The sequence below is a fragment of the Lycorma delicatula genome, chromosome 3 (assembly GCF_047948215.1).
Source record: "Lycorma delicatula isolate Av1 chromosome 3, ASM4794821v1, whole genome shotgun sequence".
NCBI classification, from domain to species: Eukaryota; Metazoa; Arthropoda; class Insecta; order Hemiptera; family Fulgoridae; genus Lycorma; species Lycorma delicatula.
The window spans coordinates 165,602,237-165,624,733 of NC_134457.1; the positions used below are offsets into that span (position 1 = coordinate 165,602,237).

Sequence of the window (22,497 nt, forward strand, 5' to 3'; positions counted from 1 at the left end):
AAACCAAAATATCCTTCAGATCGTCAGTTACATTTTTTAAAAATGTTTTCTACTGTTCCAAAATGGTGTCCTTTGAGGTGTTTTTTTAAAATCAGGAACAGGAAAAAATCGCAGGGATTCAAGTCGGTGAATAAGTAGGTTGAGGAACTACAGGAATGTTTTTCTTTGCCAAAAACTCATTAAATGAGAGTACAGTGTGACAAAGTGCATTGTCATGATATAGTATCCAGTAGTCTTTGATGGCTGGTCTCATGGGGGCAGCTCTTTTCCACAGTTTTTCAAGAATTTCTCGGTAAACATATTTACAGTCTGTCCTGTAGCCCTATGGACAAAAACTCCTTATGGACAATGACATTACTATTGAAGAAAGAAATTTGCATGGTTTTGATTTTTGATTTGCTCATTTCAGCTTTTTTTATGACTTGGTGAGTTTGAAGTGTGCTGCTCCTTGCTGTGGCATTTTGTTTCTGGGTTGTACTCAAATGTCCAAGATTCATCACCAGTAATAACATTTTTTTAGAAAATCAGGATCAGTTTCAATTTGCCGTAGAAGATCATGGCACAATTCCACTCTGTTGTTTTTCTGTTCAGCAGTGAGGTTTTTTGGGACCAATTTACACAGAACGTTTTCATGTCCAATTCGTTTGTCAAAATTTGATGAACTGTGGTATGGTTCAAATTCAATTGTTCTGTAATCATTCTGACAGTTAATCGCCGGTTGTACCGTATCAAGTCTCTGATTCGCTTAACATTGTCATCACTTTTTGACGTTAGTGGTCTTCCAGAGCGTGGATCATCTGCAACTGATGGCTGGTCATCTGAAAATGCTTTAAACAACCTAAAAACTTGGGCTCATGACAGAGCATCTCCATACGCCCTTTTCAATTTTGAAAACGTTTCAGTAGCATTGTCACCAAGTTTAACACAAAACTTGATTGCACAACATTGCTCGTAATTAGAATCACTCATTTTTGTAACGCACAACAAAAACTCGTTTCACAAAAAGTTTGTTTATATTTCACATGGCAACAATATTAAAAATATTAATACCTAATATAAATCAGCTGTTCATATAACCATATGTTTACTAGTAACTTTACGGTGTTGCCACTTTGACTGCCAAAAAAACCTAGTCTCATTACTTTATTTACAGACCTTGTAGATCAGAATAGTTCAGAAATTAGTCTTAACTCAGTAATGAAGAATTTAAAATACTTAATAGTATTTGATTCTGTAGTAATCTTCCATTTTATGCCTTTTAATATTCCCTTTTACATATTAAATTTTTCTAAAAGTAAAATATTTTTAATAACCATTTTTTTCCATAGAGAGAGAGAGAAGAAGGAATTTTTATAATCTTGTAATTAGAAGTTAAAAGGAAACCGTCTTTATTACTTCAGTTAATTTTTATTTATTATGTTTGATGACCAAGAAAAAACCATTGAAATCTTAACTGCTAGTTTTTCTGCTTTAATTATTCTCCAATTTTCATATAGAGTATTTCATTTCATTCCACTCTAAGAAGTCTTTAAGAAAATCTTTGAAATTCTTAGATCCATATTTGATACTGGCAGAAAAGCTCTTTTTTTCCTCTCCCATTCTTCTTTTAATCTTGTTCTTTATCTTATCCATAAATCTTTTATAATTTTGCCACCTAAATAAAAGAATTCTCTTACTTCTGTTAACTGTGTTCTATCTTAGTATTTAATTCCTCTTTATCCTCTTTTCTGTCACATTTTATTATTTCTGTTTTAGTTCTATTTGTTGTAAATTAAATTACTATTTTTGCAAAAAATTTGTACCTTTCAGTATACCTTCTAACTCTTCTGTGATTTGTGCAAAATAACTTAACATCAGCTTAACATAATTTTTTCTCTTGGAGTAGTTACTAGATTCTGAAAATTGTTCCTTCAATACCTGTGCTTTTCTAAACAAGTTGAAAAAACATGGACAAACGTTTTAAATTTTTAAATCAGAGGTAGTCTCTACAGCTTTTATAATTGCTACCTGATTCTTTTATACGTATTATGATCTCTATGTTTAAGTCAAAGTTTTCAGAAAATGCTATTCATTTTATTCCATTTTACAAGAATAAAGTCCTTCTTTGGATCTGCAACTTCCATTACATTGCTTTATTGTTGTTAATCATACATCTCAAAAGTAGTGTGAGGATCAGAATTGCCTAAATGTCTTTTCTGAAACCAAACTGTTCTTTATCTATACACTTTCTGTCTTGTGTTTTATTTATCTGTAAACTATTCTAGTGGGGGTTTTATGCATGAGGTGTTAAACTGATAGTGCAATACATAGTTCATAACATTTGTTTGCTACTATTATATTCTTTTTTTTATTCTTGCATTGCTATCTTTTTTAAAATCTCTTGGTATTTCTCCAGTCTCATAAATTCTGAATTCACATGCCCAAAGCTTATTCAGTCATACTTCAACCTTACAGCATAGTATCAAAGATTGAATTTCATCATTTCCTATAGGTTTTTAAGATTTGTATTATAGTTCTTTGAAGTCAATTTTTTCCTTTTCTAAAATTTTACCTGATAATTCTCCCCTAAGTATAGTCAATCTACATACTCCTAATACCCATTAGCTCTTCTTTTCCCTCTGGCAGTAGCTTTCCCATCTGCACCTTTGATATTAATACATTTTGGCTTTCCCAGAGTTTCCCAAAAGTTTTTTCTTACGTTTTGTATCCTGCATCTATCCATAATAGCAATTCTTTGTTTCATTACATCTCTGTATCAGACAATTATCCTTTTTTCTATTTTGCACATTCTATTAAGTTTATCTCTAATTTGTCTACAATTTCCTTCCTTCATCACATTTAGAATTGTTATATGTTCAGTATTCATCCATCACTTCAAAAATGTTTTTTGTCGTCCGTGATTTTCTTGTCAACTGTAATCTTTGTATCTCTTCTTCTGCCTTAATTGTTCGCCATTCATTTTCAATTGAACCTTACTTACTTTATTTTGCCAATATTTAGACTTGTACTAATGATTTGCTTCACTTGTAACTTCACATTATTCCCTTTCATCTGTCTCTACCCTATATTTTTTTTTCCATTTTTTATTATTTCTTTAACTTCAACCTACATTTCATCACAGTAATTGGTCAGAAGCGAAGTCTACTCCTAGGGACACTTTACTGTTACATTTTATATTTTTAATGGTAAATTTTATGAATGGTTTCAAAATTTCTGCGTAACCATTATATACTTGTTACCTTCCTGTTATTTTTTAACCTTTAAAAGATGTTTTCAGTCAATAGTTGAAACTTTGCACAAATTCTGAAGCCTGATTATATTTTTCATATTCACCAACTATTTTCTCTTCTTGTCCTTTATAGCTTTTCAGTCTTACGGTATTTTAAATTTTTCATCTTTTTTTACACATTTTATTCATATTTTTTCATATATCCTTTCTGTGTTTATATTCTTCTGAAAAGTTTGGGCTATAATTCATACTAAAATTGTATGCTTGGGTTTAGAATCTATTCTGACTAATCCATTATACTGCTAACATTCTCTTTCTTATTATTATTTTTATTATTATTATTTTTAGATGTATTAAAATCTTATAATTCCCTGAGACAAAAATCTTATTTATTTTTCCTCCTTATCCTCACTATTCTTGCAGTATCTAGCTCTAAAGTTTCTATTTCCTTTTATTAATTGTCCAGCCTACCATCCTTATTTAACATTTTATGTTCTAACTTGAAAAATGTCTTTTTGTATTTCATGATGACCTCTTGAACAGTTCTTATAAATAAATTTTTAAAAATATACCAAGATCTGTGACTATAATACTTTAATATTAACTTATACAGATTGTGTCACAAAGTTCTCTTGGGACTTTCATGACCTATTATACTTGTGAAAATAATGGAAAACATTTATACAAACATATGTCCTATACTTTGTTAACAAGTTATGGCTAGTGAAAGTTTTTTTATGAATTTCAACTATCCCAGTGTTATAAGGTTGTAGTGAAATTTTTAGGACATTAATTAAAGGGCAGAATTAGTAATTTCTTATGGTTTTTGACCCATAAAATCAAATAAAATAGGTACCAGAACCATATCTGTAGTAGATTTTGAGAAATCTGTGGTGAAAACCAATAAATTGGGGTCAAAAACCCTGTTTTTTATGTTTTAACTTAACAATAGCATTGTTGAATGGGTAATAAATACATAAAATTTTTAAACAAAACTTGTAGAGAATTTAATTCTAAACAAAATGATAATATAAGTTGAATAAAACAAAGAAAAGTTTAAAAAAATTTTATTTTATTTAGAAACATTGTATTACTACAATTGTCAGAAAATTACTTGTAATTAATAAATTATTTTTTGGTGATGGGAAAAATGTGTATAACAGAATTTACTGTTAAAACTTTTTTTTTAAAAATTGGGTATATAATAATAATAGTCAGTTGAACCAATCATTTAATGACCCAGTTTTGGAAACTAAGGCAGACTTCTTTGCTAAAAAGCCAGGTATAAAAATGTTTAAAAGTTTTGATGGCTGATTGTATAAATTTAAACATCATAACCTCATGTTTGGCAAAATTAATGGTAAAGCAAACATCTCATTGTTAACGTGTGGCTTAAATGTGAGTTGACTACAATGTGTAACAGTTATAAGAAAGAAGAAATTTTTAATGCTTATGAAACATGGTTTTTTTTTTAAATGCTGTCATAGAAAACACTACATTTTACAGCTGAAAAGTGTATAGATAGAATATTTTCAAAAAAAAAGAGTAATTGTTCTTCTAGTTTGTGCCAATATAGCAGGAACTAAGAAATAACTATTATTAGTGAACAGCAAATTTAAAAAGCCTTGATGTTTTTGCCTGAGGAATGCTGAAGCAACAAAACTAAATGGATAATGGATCTGATCTTCAAAGAAGAAATACAAGAATGGGATAGTCAATTAAAAGAAAAAAAATAGAAAAATTATTTTATTGGTGGCTTGTATTCTGTACGGGTGCTCAAATATCCAGGAATCACACAAATTAAATTTATTCTACCTCCCAACATTGCAACTGATTGCCTCTCTGAGTGGACCAGAGAGGCCCTTAATGACTTAAGGGCCTTTACTGAAGAAAGTTACTGTTTTAACTTATCAAATAAAAAGAAAATGAAGAAATAACATTTAACCTACATAATTTCATTTGCATTCTTCAAAAAGCTCGGAATCTGGTTGCAGTTGAAACAATAAAGCTCTTATTTTGGTATTCCTGTCTTACTACACAAGAAATAGTTTCTGAAGAAGATGATAGGAATGTCTATCACTCAGCAATGGATTAATTTAATGTGTCATGTTATGTTTATCTGTTATTGACAAATGTCCAAACGTTGATAACAGGGTAGCAACAGTAATTGAAATTGAGTTTATTGTCATTGAAAATTCTCATCTGTAATAACGATAAAATTTAACCAGAAATTCTGTTACCTGCTTCCAAGCAAGGCACTATAGGCTTGTTTCAATGAATTTTAGATTCGAAAGTATCATCTGCTTTCAACAGCCAATATTGAGTTAGAAAATGTGATTGTAAAAGATTATTATTGATCAGAATACAAGCAACCAAAAATTACAAGTTACTTCAGTTCATAAAACAATAATAATTACTAGTGAAAAATACAATAAATAAGGACAGTTGTAATAGAATGTAGCAATTTTTTAAACAAATTATGATTCTTAAATAAATGTGTTGAAATTTTAAGTAAGATTAAACATACACTTAAAATAATTTTAATATAAAAATAATTTTTTTAAACTTTTTTATATTAAAATGTTTTTTAATATAGTGTTTAATATCCAATGTATGTATGAAAAGTGGTTCTCTGCGAACACTCTTGTAAGTTTACGTTTCTAAATTTTTTAATTTAGTCTAATTTAATTCATTTTTTTTGATAGAATAGTTTTCAGGATTAATATACAGTACATTTTAATTTTAATTTAATTTTAACTGATTCATTTTAATAAAATCTCTTTATTTGCAGATAAATATCATAGCTCAGTCAAATTCATTATAGAGAGTGATTACTGCATGTATATGCAAGCAGCAGTAAAGAATATTCATATAAATTGTTATTTTAAAGCCCATAATCCAAAATATATTGAGAATATTTTATCTATGTGTTAATTCTGTTTATTTCTTACAGGTGTAATGTTGTTGGCTGGACTGTACGTATCATCAATGTCTAGTTGTCTCGGTGCTATGTATGGAACTCCAAGAGTTTTACAATCAATAGCCAATGAAAATGTCATCCCCATTATTCAGGGGCTTGGTAAAGGGGTGAGTTTTTAAAATAATTATTAAATTTATCCGACATTAAAACTGTCAATTTTGTTACAAGATATTAGTACACATATTTTATTTGGATTATTTAACAAACAAAATAATAAGTAATTCACAAAGTTTTGGCTTTGGTAATTTACTGTAGCAAAAGAATTTTTTTTTTGAGAAGTGTGTTACATAACTTGATATACTGCTTGATATATATAATAATATCAATGTCATCGCTTATTGTGTAACACAACAGTAGAGTATATATATTTAAATTCTATTAAAATGAAACACCTATTACTGAATATTGAGATGATATATCTTACCGTAATTTTTTCATTAAAATACTTTCGCGGAATCCCATATCCTCAGTCATGATTGAAATAATTTCATTATTGCGTAATAAAAATTTTAAAATAAAATTACTAAAATAATTAATATTGCATATTAATTTTTACAATTGCTGCTATCTGTTGCAGTTTTTATAAGACCATCTCCCTCAAACGCTGACTGTGGTTTATCAAATTGAAATGTTGTTTGTATTTTTCTAATATATTTAATTTTATGTCATCTTTATTCATTTCTAAATTTGTATTAATATCGGAAATAAATTTGTTTATTGTTTATTAGATGGTCTGTCATATTTGATAAATCTAATTTTTTTTTTCTATAATTTTCATGAAATCTGGTATTAAAAAATGTATGTTTTTCGTATGTAAATACAATCACAATCATTATATTTAATTCTATAAATTCCACACAGATTGTTTATTTTTTATTACTATTTTTGTTATTTAAATATTTTATTATGTGGTTATTATGAACCTTATATAATCACAATGATCACCTATGAAATCAATGCAAAAACATTTTGCAGAGATAGGCATTCCAAGATCAACAATGTGAGACCATATGCGAAAGGACTTGAAAGTTAAATCTTTTCATCCAGCCACAGTAAATGAATTGGCATCGACTACTGAGGTCATTAGCCCTCGTCACGTTCTTAGAAAGAAATTAGTATCACCTTCAGGATCGTCATATGTAAGGGTGTAAAGGGCTCTTACATTTTATTTAAAAGTACAACCTTCACAAAACATTAAGACACAAAAGAAAAGGACAAACACAACACTTACGGGGTGTAAAGGGCCCCAATATTAAAATTTGAGAAAAAATACTCAAAGAAGATAAAAGTAAACTATAAAAAACAATACCATACCATTCCATTTATTTTCTTATACCCATCTCGTTTAGTTGTTAATTTTAGGGGCGACAAGAACCGCTGTGAAGCAGTATATTAGTCGCGCCAGGATGCTGTAACAGTTGACTCCTTATAAACAGGCTAATAGGCATCCATTGCGCTTACCCATAGCCTCGCACTCTCAGTCCACCCTTGAGGGTCCCCCATGCCATCATCGGACACACCCCGACTCACTGCTCTTGAATGCAGACGAGCCAGGGTGGCCTAGGCAAGAGGGCTACCTCCCGTCACTATACGTACCACGCTTCGAGACTCCCATATATAAATAAATGAAACTACCTCTTAGAGACTGTTTATTACAGCTTTAATTTTTTCACTTTTACAGACTTCTAAGAAGTCCACTGGCGTGTAAAAATGCAACTATATTCTCTTCATTTCCATTATCCAGATCAGCACTAATATTATTTGTAAGACGGAACCTCTTTCTGAGGTCCTCATATATGGTACACTCTTCTATTAGATGCTTGATTGTCAGTGTTTTATTACAAACACCGCACATTGGTCTCACTTCGCCGGTTAACATATATAAATTTGTTAATAGCGTGTGACTGATTCTAAGTCTGGTCACCGCTACTTGTTCACGGCGACGTCAACTTAAAGTCGCTTTTCCATTTATAAGGAGAAGTTTTTACTGAGTTTAATTTTGTATTTAAACTCCTCCATTCAGCATTCCACTTGTTTTTTACTATGTTTGTTAGACGGTTTTTAACATCTGCCACTCTTACAGGAAATGCATCCAAATCATCGCAGACTGTTGCCTTTCTGGCAGCTTCGTCTGCGATTTCATTACCTGTAATACCAGCATGCCCCGGAGTCCATACAAATACGCATCACTGTCCTCGTTGTTTTAGAACGTATAAAATGGACAGGATGTTTGCAATTAGGACATCCTTAATGTTCTTGTTCCGAATTGCGACAAGTGCACTTAAAGAATCGGAACATATTAACACTCTTTCTTCGCAATAGTTTTCAGTGTAGCGAAGAGCTTGCTGAACTGCAGTGAGTTCTGCCGTGTAGACACTGGCCACATCTGGCAGTTTCCAAAAGTGGGCTTCTCCATTTGCATATATTGAGCATCCAACACCATGTTCGGTTTTAGAACCGTCAGTATAAATTCTAATATGTTCTTCGTAACTACTGACGGTTGCCAAAAATTCCTGTTGGACGATCACTGCTGATTTCTTTTTTATTTCTCCTTGAGAGAGATCCAAACTTGTATTTACCGCTGGCAAGAGCCATGGCGGTATTTCTCTAGTAGAAATTGCTAGTGTCTCTGGTATAGCAATTTCGTATTTTCTTCTTAATTCGTGGTACCTAATTCCGGCTGGACTGGAATAGGTAGCATGATGTTCATATACTGCAGCCATAGGATGATTTGTAAACAATTTATTATTTATATGAGCAGGGAAAGCCCATAAATTTGCTGCATATCTTAACAAAAGGATCTCTCTTCTATATTCCGACTTCAGACATCAGACTAGCCGCCGGACTTGTGCGGAAAGCGCCTGTCACATCTAATTCCGCTATAATGGATTACGTCTAACTTTCTTAAATGCGACTTCCTAGCGGATGAATATACAATACATCCATAGTCTAGTTTCGATTGAACCAATGCCTTATACAGTCTCAACAATATCTCTTTATCTGAGCCCCAATTAAAATTTGATAAACATATGATAATGTTTAGGGCTTTTTTGCATCTAACACTCAAGTCCTGTATGTGTAATCCCCATGTAAGGGATTTATCCAATACTAGTCCTAAAAATCTCACATTGTCTTTATATTGTATTGGATCATTGCCGATTGTCAACGTAGGACTTTGATGAGGAATTCTCTACCTACAGAAAGAACGTACACAGCACGTTTTTTCTGGTGAAAATTGGAATCCATTATTCCTCGCAACTTCATTTAGAGCGTTGATCGCTCGTTGCAATTTGTATTTCACCATAGCAGTCTTGTTGCTGGCATACACAATTGCCAAATCATCAACATCGACGCTTTTGCTGATTTCTACTGGAATGACTAATATCAATTTATTAATGGCGATCATAAACAAGGTACTGCTCAACGGCGAACCTTGTGGTATGCCATTTTCCAAGATTTTTATAGATGAATACGTGAATGACACGTACTTGGAAAGTACGGTCATTCATATAGTTGCTCAATAAGATTGGCAGTCGAATGCCCCATTCATGTATCTGGAGCATTATACCATGACGCCAGGCCATATCGAAAGCCTTCTGAAGATCAAAGAAGACTCCAACACAATGTTTCCTTGTAATAAAGCTGTTATATATAACGTTCTCTAAGTTAATCATTTGAGCAGTGGTAGAATGGTATTGACGAAAACCTCCTTGATGTGGTGATATCAGGTTTTCTTTTTCCAAAACCCAAACGAGTCGATTATTAATCATTTTTTCGAATATTTTTCCTATAGCGCACGTCAAGGAGATAGGATGATAGCTATTGGGATCTGTTAAATTTTTATTTTTCTTTGGTACTGGAACAACATGAGCTTTTTTCCACTGCTGCGGGTACATTCCATCCCGCCATATTTCATGATACAATTCTAATAATCTGCGTTTTGCAGTGGTATTCAGCTGCCTGATCATATTATAATGGTTTTCATCCGGACCAGCATCTGTTTTGCCTGTTTTTTCCGATGCTTTCACGAATTCTTCCATTTTAAATGGTACATTATATGAGTAATTATACTCAGTTCTAAAATTTAGTAGACCTTCATGTTGTTCTTTTTTGGTCTGAAAACCTTCTTCATAGTTGGCCGTTTTGCTGGCCTTCTCGAAGTGTTTGGACAATAGCTCTGCGATTTCGTTTGGAGTGTCTTTAATTTCATCTTCATCTTCAAGGCTAGTTATGGGAGCAAAGTTTTTACGCCAACAAATCGCCTTCACTTTCCTCCAAACGTCTGCTGCAGTAGTAGTTCTGTCAATGGATGACACGTATTGATGCCAGGATCGTATCTTTGAATCTATCATAAGACGTTTTGCATACACCCGGTATTTTTTAAAGGCAATAAGATTCTCTGTGGTTGGACGTTTTTTAAAGGCGTTATATGCACTTTTCTTTCTCTTAATAGCTTCACTAATTTCATCGTTCCACCATGGAACGGGTTTCTTGTTTTCTTGTTAAGTTTCCCAGATGTTTTGGGAATGTATCTCGATGCCGACTCAAGTATCGTATTTGTTATAGCGTCGACATCGTCCCCGATAACTCCAGTTGTTTCAGGGAGTATTGTTCTAGCCGTGAAGCTAGTCCAATCTGCCTTTTCAAACAACCATCTTTTAGAGATGGGATATGTTTTTCTTATAACATCAGTTACAATTTGCACTGGGAAATGATCGCTTCCATGCAAATCGTCTTAAGACATGGAAGCTGTACCTCGGTGCTGTCGATCCGCTTATAAGTGCAAGATCTATACAGGATGTCGATCCATCTCTGACATTGAAAAAGGTTCCTGATCCGTCATTTAAAATAATAAGTTCAGAATTCATCAGGAACCTTTCCAGTTCTCTTCCACGGGGATCTACTCGATCCGATCCCCAAAGAGAATTTTGAGCATTAAAATCACCCACCAATAAGACAAGTGGGGGAAGCTCAGATATTAATCGTGCTATGTCATCCTCCTTCCAATCAAAATTTGGTAACTATATGCTGCAGACAGTGACCTGAAGCGAACGCTTCATTCTAATGGCGACCGCTTGTAGGTTTGTATTTAGATCAACAGCTTCGGTGGTAGCTCTGGTCGATGTTAATATGGCTACTCCACCTCTAACTCTTACATTTGGCGGTTGATCTCGCCTTGATATATCGTATCCTTTTAATTTAAAATTTTCATTTCGGCTGAAATGCGTTTCTTGCAGACATATACAAATCGGGTCTACATCATGTACCAAGCGTTGGAGCTCATGGATGTTTGAAAGACATCCATTGATGTTCCATTGTACTATTGACTCGCTGATTTTAAATTAAATTAAAACACATTAGAGACTAGGTTTTCCTTTTGGCTAACCTTTTTTTCTCTTTTTTTCCATACTGCGAACAGCTTCGTGCTCGCAGATAACGTCGTCGCCCGTATAGCTTCCCGTCTCCGAATCGGAGACAACAGAAGCCGCCGACGACGGTTGGGTTGCCACCTCTCAATCGGCGCCTGCAACTGGCGCCGAGAGAGCCGAGAGGCGCAACCTGGCCGCCCTCCGACATGAGAGTAGCACCAGTCACCGCCTGTGAAAGGGGGACACTCGCCCCCCCTGTGTGATTTTTTGTGGCCGCTGTGGTTTAGAGGCCATCTCAGTTGCGGGAGGCTTGGCAGCCTCTATAATGCACTCTTTCTTCTTATCATGAAGGATCTCGCTGAGACGGACTTGACATTCTGGTTTGGCGTCCGTTTTCTTTTCTACAGGAGCAATTTTTACAGATTTATCTTCAGCAGGCTGTACCACTATCTTTGGCTTAACAAATTCTTTACTGCTGAAAGGTTTCATTTTGTTTTCGATGATCCTTTCAATCATGCCAGCCAAAGCAGGCGCAAGTTTGCTTATAATTTGAGTTTCATCTACAGCAATTAGAGCAGAAGTAGGAACAGCAGCCACAGCCGCAGCCTGAGCATAAGTTGTTGTTGCTCTTGGCTTGCGGGCGTTAACAATCCTCTTTGCTTCGATGTAGCTGACTTTCTGCAGGGTTTTAACTTCCTGCACAGCTACCTCGTCTTTGTAGACAGGACAATTCCTGGATCTACATGAGTGCTGTCCCTTGCAATTGATGCATGTAGGGGGCTCTTTACACGGCTCTCCCTCATGTACCTCTTCACCATACACGCATATTTGTTCTCTCACATTTGATTGCGGTGTGGCCAAAGCATTGGCACTTGAAGCAACGCATTGGCTGCGGGATAAATGCTCGCACATCCAATCGATGTATCCCTGCTCTTATCTTCTCCGGCAAGGTAGGCCAGTTAAATGTGAGAACATGGGAGACTGAAGGTAGGACTTCGCCATTCCTCCTCATGCTCAATCGGCGACACTCTATTACTCCTTGTGATGACAACTCCTCAACAATTTCTTGCTCCGAGCAATTTAGAAGATCCCGACAGACGACCACACCCCTTGAGGTGTTGAGCGTACCGTGGGGATCGACATGTACAGCCAGTTCTCCAATCTTTTTAAGCCCAAGGATCTTTTGAGACTGGGCATCATTTACAGTCTCAACATGAAGTCCCGTGAAGTTTTTCCTTATTTCTTTAACAGGGCCTCCAGCGCATTTGGTTATTTCCCGAGCAATGAGAAAAGGACTCACCCTCAAGAAATTTCCATCCTCCTTTGTAATGACCAAATATTTTGGTTTTGGTACATTACTACTCTTAAAAAAAGCTTTTTGTAAGCTTTTTCTAGCCTCAATCTCAATCCTTCTTGATTCTGCACTCTTCCTCCGTTTCGCCTCAGGCGAAACAGCTGGTTCCAAACGAGGGTGTTTACGTGAACCCTCTGCCACGTTTGATTGTTCAGCTTGCATGAACGGTTGATCCCTTCTGTAGTAAGGCTAGCCGCCGGGGTACACACCCGCTCCAGGGTGGAGCCCTGGACCAACCCTGGAGGTCCGTTCCAGTACTCCGGTGGAACCGGGATATGTCTTGACAGAGAGCGAATGCGCAGTCTCTGCACGGACTCCAGGCCCTTACACACCGAGGAATTCAGGGCTCCCATGCCCCGAAAAACATGGGCACCTTAACTACATGCTTGCCGTCGCGAGAGGCATGTGGACAACGAAAGGCCTCTGTTATACCTGCAAATAACTTCGACCGTGGCCGCCACATCACCAGCTCTAAAGGTGGTATCAATCGATGTCCATAATCGTTAAAAGTTTCGTACCTGCAGGTGGCCGCGAAATCTAGTCCTGAAATTCGGCCTGTAGATGTAATTCGGCCGAAAATGAACATTACCGAGAACAATACTTGGAACCCCGTTAGCCAGCTATATGTAATGTACGGAAGTACAGCTGTTGCCGCCCATAGTGTAAGTATCGCTGTATTATAGTCCATAGTGTATAGTATCATGATCTGCGTGATAAAACTATCACATGGTATTTATATATGTACATATGCATACTGAAATTAATCTTTTCCTCTGTACACAGTACAGAGGAATAATATGATAATAATATATTAATATGAGGAATAATATATTTCTATTCAATCTCATACCATAAAAAAAAAAAAATTAAATAAAAAGATCAAAAATATCATCACTATTATAAGAAATATATGTCAACAAAACAATTTTGAATTTTCTAACAAATATTTTACATAAAATATACATTACCTAATGGGATTTCTACTATCAGCAATTATGTCAGAAATATATTTATAGGATTTTGAAAGGAAATTAGTAAATGGCATCACTCATCCATACGAGGTGCTACCCAAAGGTTCGGGGAATTTGAATTTCGCGCACTAACCATTGCTGGTATGACCTGCTGCCGCTAGATGTGGCTAACAGTACTCTTTGTGAATCAGTGTTCCAACACCTGTGACTGTGAAAGGCTGCATTGTTGACTTTCGTACGGTTGGGTAACGTTGTGTTTTACTGCTTCAGCGAAGTTCTAAATGGCAGATTTAAAGAGCAAAGAACCTGCATCAAATTTTGCTTCATGCTCAAAAAAACTGATGCAGAAATCCATCGCATGCTTGTGGAAGCATTTGGTGACAATGCTATGAGTAAAAGTAAAACTTTTTTGTGGTTCAAACAATTCAAAGATGGACGAACGACAGTCGATGATGATGAGCATTCAGGAAGACCATCAACAAGCCCAACACCGGAAAACATCGCGAAAGTGCAAGAGGCTATTGTTGCAGATCATAGACAAATAATCATGATGTTTGTGCAATCGTACAAATGTCATATGGTTCCGTGCAACGCATCTTGCCAGACAATTTGAAAATGAGACGCATTGCTGCAAAATTCGTACCGAGACTGTTGAACAGCGACCAGAAACAAAATCACGTAGCTGTCTGTAGTGAATTGAAAAATTCAGCAAGAGATGACCCTAACTTCATCTCCAATGTCATAACTGGTGATGAGACATGGGTGTACGGGTATGACCCTGAAACTTAGCAGCAGTTGTCGCAGTGGAAGTCGCCAAGTTCCCCGCGGCCAAAAAACGCACGCCAAGTTCACAGCAACGTGAAATCCATGATGATTGTTTTTTCGACATCAAAGGCATTATCCATAAGGAATTTGTTCCTCTTTGTCAAACTGTCAATGGGATGTTCTATTGTGAAGTTTTGAAGTGGTTACATGAAAGCATTAGGCGCATACGTTGAGATCTGTGGGGTAACAACAGCTGGGTTCTACACCATGACACCGTGCACACATCGCTAGCCATTTGGAATTTCTTGGCTTCCAAAAAGACGGTAGTGATTCCCCACCCACCCTATTTGCCTGACCTTGCCTCGTGCGACTTTTTTCTCTTTCCGAAAATAAAATTTCAATTGAAAGACTGTCGTTTTAACATAATTGAGGAGATTCAGGAAGAAACGCAGAATGTGCTTTGAACACTTACACCTGCAGACTTCCAGGAATGCATGAAATCATGGGAAAAAACACTGGGATCACTGTATCAATGCCCAAGGGGATTACTTTGAAGAAGACAGTGGAAATTATAAGTTATGGTAAGCTATTTTATTTTTATGGTAAAATTCCCTGAACTTTTGGGTAGCACCTCGTATAAAGTTTTAATATGGAAACAGTATGTTACTTATAATTCTCATTATAAATAACCCAGTGACAAATAATAAACATCTGATAATATTAAACAAGTTAAATTCTTACATAGAAAATTAAAAATTCACATTTGAAATAAATAATAATAATAGAATGTTAAGTTATTTAGATGTGAATATCAAAATAAACAAGCACAAACAAATTGAAACATCAGTATTTAGAAAACATGCTTTTAATAATACAAACATTAAAGAAAATCAAAACACCCTTGGTCTCATAAAATTAACACTTATGCAGATATGATTAATAAAGTAATCAAAATGCATACATAATAACAAAGAAAAATTAAATAATGAAAAAACATCATAGAACATATAGCAGTCAAAAATGGATATGATACTAATTTAATTAATAATATTTATAAAGAACAATAATAATATTTATAATCAAAACTCAGTAACAAAATCTACCGTACAGTCAATACATAATAGGACTCAAAAGAGTGAAAACATATACATAAAATATTTATACACTAATAATATCATTGAAAACATTACTAAAACTTACAATAAAGAAATATTTAACCAGCATATAAACTTAATAACCACATAATAGAGTATTTAAAAAACAAAAATAATAAAATAAACAATTGTGTGGAATTTATAAAATTAAATGTAATGATTTTGGTGGTATTTATATAGGAAAAACAAATAGATCCTTTAAAACCAGACTTCTTGTACATTATAAAAATTAAAAAAAAAAAATAGGTTTATTTAATATGGCAGACCATCTAATAAACAATAAACATTTTGTTTCTGATATTAAAACAAATTTAGAAATTAATAAAGATAACAAAAATAAATATATTAGAAAAATATTACATACATAAATAAATGCATGCTCATGGTTCAACAAGAATATTGAGGGACTAATAAACGTAAAAATCTCGTATAAGTACAATTCATTACCTTAAAGCAGTGTTTTCCTATATGTCGGGCACTCCCACCTAGGAGGAGGGCATGATAACACTAAATGGAGGGCATAAGCATATCTATTGAAAGGAAAGAAAAACAAAATACATTCTGACATAATAAATAATAAAATGCACATTTACACTGATATAATACACTTATCAATAGGATTGTATCAGTACTGCACAATGTATTTATTAATAATTAACTTATCAATACTAAATTAAAAACAAGTTTAATAATTATTAATGACTCCCTTGGGCCTGTCTCTTTTTCTATATTTAGCTGAGATCTATGTTTTGTTTTCAAAACAGCCACTTTAAAAATGGGATTTAGGATGTTGAAAATGGTAATATTATATGAAATGCTCTTGTTTTCAGCACAGAAAACTCATCATCCACCCCTGCCCAAAATTCAAAGACTGATTTATTGCTTAAGTATTTTGAAATGGATCCCTAACCCACTTGTAACTTGCTACCATTTTGTTGTCAGCAAGAAAATACTTTTTAAAATACTTTTTTTTTGTCAGCATGGCTAAATGATTTTCAATGGTTACAGAAACAACTTTCACATGTTGTTCTTCAGCCTTGTAAGTTTTAACACATTCATCCACATTTCCAAACATTTCTAGGTTTTTGCTTTAAATTTCTGCTCCACAATTACAATTTTCTACAAAAAGCATTAACTTTGTCATTTGTAAACAACATATGTGTATTTGCTCCTTGTAGTTGAAGATTGAAGGTGTTTAATTTCTCGAATATGTCAACCAAGTAGCTCAATTCCATCACAAATAAACCATTTTGAAACTTCTTAGCTTCCAGTCAGTTTTCCTCTTCTAGAAAAATGGCGATTTCATCTCTTAATTAATAAACTCGTTGCAAAAATTTCCCACATGATATCCATCTTGCCTCGCAATAAAATAGTAACGCTGAATGTACTGTACCCATGTCTTTACAAAGTGCAGAAAAAATTTTTGATTGTAGGGGTCACATTTTTATATAATTTAATATGGTTACAACCGTCGTTAGCACAATATTTAGAACAGGACTCATTTCTTTGGAAGCCAGAGCTACTTTGTGGATCATGCAATGTGTCCAGACACACTGTGAAGATTTTTGTTAAATTGTAAGTAAACTAGTGCTTGTATACTTTGGAATCTTCTAGACATTGAACGAGCACCATCGGTGCATATTCTGACGCAGGTTTTCCTCTCTACGTTTGCCTCATTTATAAAATCATTTGAGGTAGCAAATAATAATGCAAGTGCTGTTGCTTTGAGTTCTATTGGTTTGCTGAAAAGTAGTTCTTCTAATGCGGACATACCATCACAAAATCGAACATAGGCAATAATGAGCATCTTTATTGCTATCTTTTGCCTCAAGCTGAATTGAAAATAATTTGTCATGCAACTTCCTGAAAAGCTGTAGCTGTACATCTTCAGCAATATCACCAATTCAACAGGCAACAGTATCATTTGATAGAAGTATGAACTGCAATTGTTAGGCAAAATTATCTCCAAACATAGTTTCTACAATCTCAGTTATAGCTGGCAAAATAAGCTCTTCAGCAGTGGTGTGAGTATTTTTACATCTGGTTATTTTATATGAAACTTTGTTAGTGGCAAATAAAGCTTTTTCATTTATAGATAAATTTTTTTTTTTAAATTATATTAACGTATTCACTATTAAGCATTTCCAAATGTAGTTTATTAGGTTTCATGCTGTCTGCTGCCAAATGTTTTGAGCAAATGATGCACAGGAGCCTTTCTTTTTCATTTATTTCAGTATTGGTTAACCCAAAATTTAAGTATTCTTGAGAATATTTTCTTGATTTTATTTTCGAAACATGCTCAGTACATTTGTTGATGCTTCACTATCATCTAATGCTTGCTTACACTCACTTAAAAATTTATCCATGATTCTGTATAAATCTATTGCTGTGAATATTTAATACCATGTATTGCAGTTAACACACAAATTACAACTTACACATTCACAATAGATTCGACGACAATAGAAGAATCGACTCGATTGAGACTGGCTGGAATTGAAGGAGGTGCTGCATTTATACACATTTGCACAGACATTCCAGAATATTCAAGACAAATTAGAACTTCTCACGAAACTGGAAGATTGTCCGATATGGTGGATCTAAGACAGAGAGCAATAGAGATGCATAGATTCTGGTTTTGTCAATGCAGTGGATCAGTGTTGTCAAATATCAATAAATTTACTTATTCTTTGTAATTTGTAAGGTTTGTAATTAAGGTCATAGTGTAGCTTTAGTGTCAAAATATTCAAAGTACAATATTATTATTGTATGAGAGGGGGGCACAATGAAAATTATGATTAAAAATTGGGTGCAAATACTGAAAGGTTGAGAAATCCTGCCCTACAGACATATACACAAAATAAATAATAAAAACAATAATAATTACGGTATATATATATATATATATATATATATATATATATATATATATATAACATACAAAAGAGTAATTCAAATGAAAAGGACAAGATTTGTTTAATGACAGGTAAGTTATAAAAAACAAAATATAGTCCAATTTACTAAAAATGTTGTAATGACCACTAAAACCTAATATTGCATTAACAATAACACTACAAAAGTCTAAAGTTCATGCAATTCAATTTTTGCAACAATTATTACTTTTACTGTTTATAAAAGAACTACCCCACACTTTATAAATGAATATAATATTGTCACTTTCACTACTGTTTACACATAACTCACTGAACAACTTGTATTTACCCACTGACCACACTGGTATACTCATGACGTACTCTTCACTCGTAGTTACCACACCCTTGCTGATATCACTGTTAACATCATGTTGCAGAACTACTGACTGTTATCGCTTGTTATCATGACTACACCGAACATGGCCTCGCTAAAGTACTGACCCTCTCTGCTGGTCCGTGACAGTACTTATATCCCCTCATCTACAGAACCAGTACCAACTCATCTCTTTATTTTTTGAAGCATAATAATTTTCATTATCCACATCCTTATATTTTTCTATAAATTCTTATTCTGGTCAAACAAGAGCTTTTGGAGGTCCCTTTGTCTGCATTACAAAGAACAAGTTGTTAGATGGACATGTTAGTCTAAGAAAAAAATCTCTTTTGGTTCCTTCTAGATTTTTCTTTTTCTCTTTTCTTCTTCTTAATTGGAAGAAACCCGTTGACCTGGTTCATTATACTGTAATTTCAATTTGATAAACCATCAGACAGTGTTAAGAGAGACATTCTTATAAAAACTGCAATAAATAACAGCACTCGTGTAAATTACTATGCAATTTTCTTGTTATTTTAGTATTTTTATTTTTAAATTTTTATTAAACAGTAATGGAATTATTCAGTCATGACTAAGAATGAGGAATCTCGCAAATTAAAATATATATTAAATATGCATAATTTATTATTTTTCAATAGAAAGGATTATTTTTTTTAATGAGGTATTCTCTTTAATAAAGATAAGGCCTGGGCAGAATAGTAGGTTATTAGCTACCTTAATTATTATGAAAATAAATATTTATCATCAAGCTGTAGCACACCACACTATAAGTACCTCTCATTCTCATTATATAGATGGCACCTACATGACTTTCAATGGTACATACTGAAATTGAATTGAAATAAATATATAAACAATAAAATTATATTTATGTTAGAGTAGAAAACCATAACTGCATAAATTTTTTTCTATCAAACAGTACAAAAATCTTTAGAATTATTCAATAACACATGCTTATTCTTACTATCCGTATTTAAAAAAAGTGATCCCTTCAGTGCATTGATATACAGATTATTAATATTACTAAGCTCTCGGTATAATTCAGATGAACTCGGTACTATAAAATGCATTAAGGTATTATTTTGTAGCCTTAATATTTTATAGTATTGAAAATTTTTTTTTTATTAAAACTATTATGAATGATTTCAAAGTAAGATTTGAATGTAATTTATCAAAAAAAGTGCAAGTTATAAGCACAAATATTAAAGAAAAATAATAATTGAATTAAACCTTGTAACTAATACTGGAACTGCAACAAAATTGCTGTACTGCTATTGTCATTGTTACTGTTACTGGTTCACCTGAAATACTTGTCATATTAGTGGTTGGTATATATATATATTGTTAACTTTTCACTTATTGGTACATATATCTATATATATAAAAATGTTAAGTTCGTTTGTGTACGCTTCAAAAACTCAAATGTTCTGCACTGATTGAACTCAAATTTTAGCACGATATATAACCCGCATCAAAGATTGTTTTCATCTATTTTTAATAAATCTATCTATCTATTTTTAATTTGGAAATGTAAACAAAGGAAAACCAATCAGATCAATGCAAGATGGCCGCTGTCAAACACAACGACCAAATTTCTTTGAATTATATTTAACAGCTAAAACATCTGTAGTTTATTAAAAAAAAAAAAAGACATGATAAAAAGAATTTTAGCACGATATATAACCCGCATCAAAGATTGTTTTCATCTATTTTTAATATGTACAGTTTTTTAATAAATAAGAGGCTAATAAATCAGATGAACATGAAAACAAAGGAAAACCAATCAGATCAATGCAAGATGGCCGCTGTCAAACACAACGACCAATCACAAAGAGCCCGTATGGCCGTTGCCAATGTAAACAAAATCACAACTGATTAAGTAACACATTTCTTTGAATTATATTTAACAGCTAAAACATCTGTATTTTATCTTAAAAAAACAAAAAAAATCAAAAAGAAAAACCACCAAGAAGGATGACTTACAGTAAATAAATTAAAACATCCAACTTTCTTTTAGCCCAGATAGACTCAAGACTATGCAAACAAAAAAAGTTGAAATAACCGAATACACAGAAAATAATATCCCTACATAATGACAAAAAAATCCTTTGTTAGGTTATTTTTTTACATATATATGACCAAACAATCGTTTTTTGGTCATTTAGCGTTCTTTGCTATGTAAAAGCAAAGAACAAAATTCACAAATAGTAACACTGAAAACACACAACTAAGTATTTGTTTTTTGTTTTTTTCTAACCTCCGAAACCACCGTTATGCATTGCTTCAGATGATGATATGAATGATTTATAGCGTATGAAAATGCCATGCCTGACCGGGATTCCAACTCTGAACCACCGGATTAAAGTCCGAGACGTTGCCACGGAAACCGGCAAACATATTCGTTAGGAGCCGAATAAAAACACGACTTACCAATATGGCGTTGTGTGTCAAACCAATTTTATACGGACTATAATTACTTTTAATACGCGAAACCCCTTGCAATGATTGAACATTAACTTAAACCTCTTCAAAAATTATTCCTTTTGAACTAAGCCACATTTTGATATCATTGTTTTTCTATAACACGGCTGGAATTCTTTTCGTTTAATGATAAGAAGCGTTGTCGAAGACAATAACCGAATTCTCTTCCAAAGGACATAATACACTGCTAAACTATTTCTAAATAATTGAAATTTTTTACGAATCGTGTTTTTATCAAAATCTCATCTTTTTCTCAATTGACCTGCAGGGTTTTGTTTTCTTTGGAGACCGTAATTCATTAATAGATTCATACTCGAGAATCACGTTGTACATTGAAGCAGCACAACTTCTACTTACGTTAGCAGTTTATTAACATCTGAAATCAACGCCGTTTGATTATTCTGTAATTTATAAACATTACTCTGCTTTTGTAAGCATTTCGCCATACTAGCTAACGACAACCGCAGTCACATGTGAAACAATACCTGTTTCCAATTACATTGTTTATTAACAAAAAAAAAAAAAAACGGATCCACTTGCATCTGATTCAGATTATTATACAATCTGAATTAAATATTCACTTTAATCGAGGTACTTTTGTGTGATCGTTCGTGATTGAACTGCGCCTTTCACCAAGCTCTGAATTTATTAGAAAACTAACAATAGTGGGATATATGTATTAATGGCGCGTGCAACACTGCACATCCAAACCAAATTCGCGCATTATTCGCAATTATATTGACCGCTTGCTTCCCTTCATCTCTCACAGAGATATGGTTAAGATATCGATCGCATATGGCTGAGGATATTTTGCATAGAGTACGCCTAGAAAATACCAATATGACCATGGAATTTACAGAAGGCATTTACAACGAAGCATTGATAAATATTGAAGATATTTATCAAGTGCTTAGCTATTGCAAATAA

General features: G+C 33.5%; 1 protein-coding gene across 4 annotated transcripts in view; it reads left to right on the forward strand.

Annotated features, from left to right (window-relative positions):
- Positions 1–22,497, forward strand: part of LOC142322166 (solute carrier family 12 member 8) — a 79,829-nt gene that overhangs the window by 34,196 nt on the left and 23,136 nt on the right. For all 4 annotated transcript variants that reach the window (XM_075360931.1, XM_075360932.1, XM_075360929.1 and 1 more), the window contains exon 8: positions 6,183–6,316. In XM_075360931.1, coding sequence (XP_075217046.1) covers positions 6,183–6,316 — 134 coding nt within the window. The remainder of the gene's footprint in view (positions 1–6,182; positions 6,317–22,497) is intronic.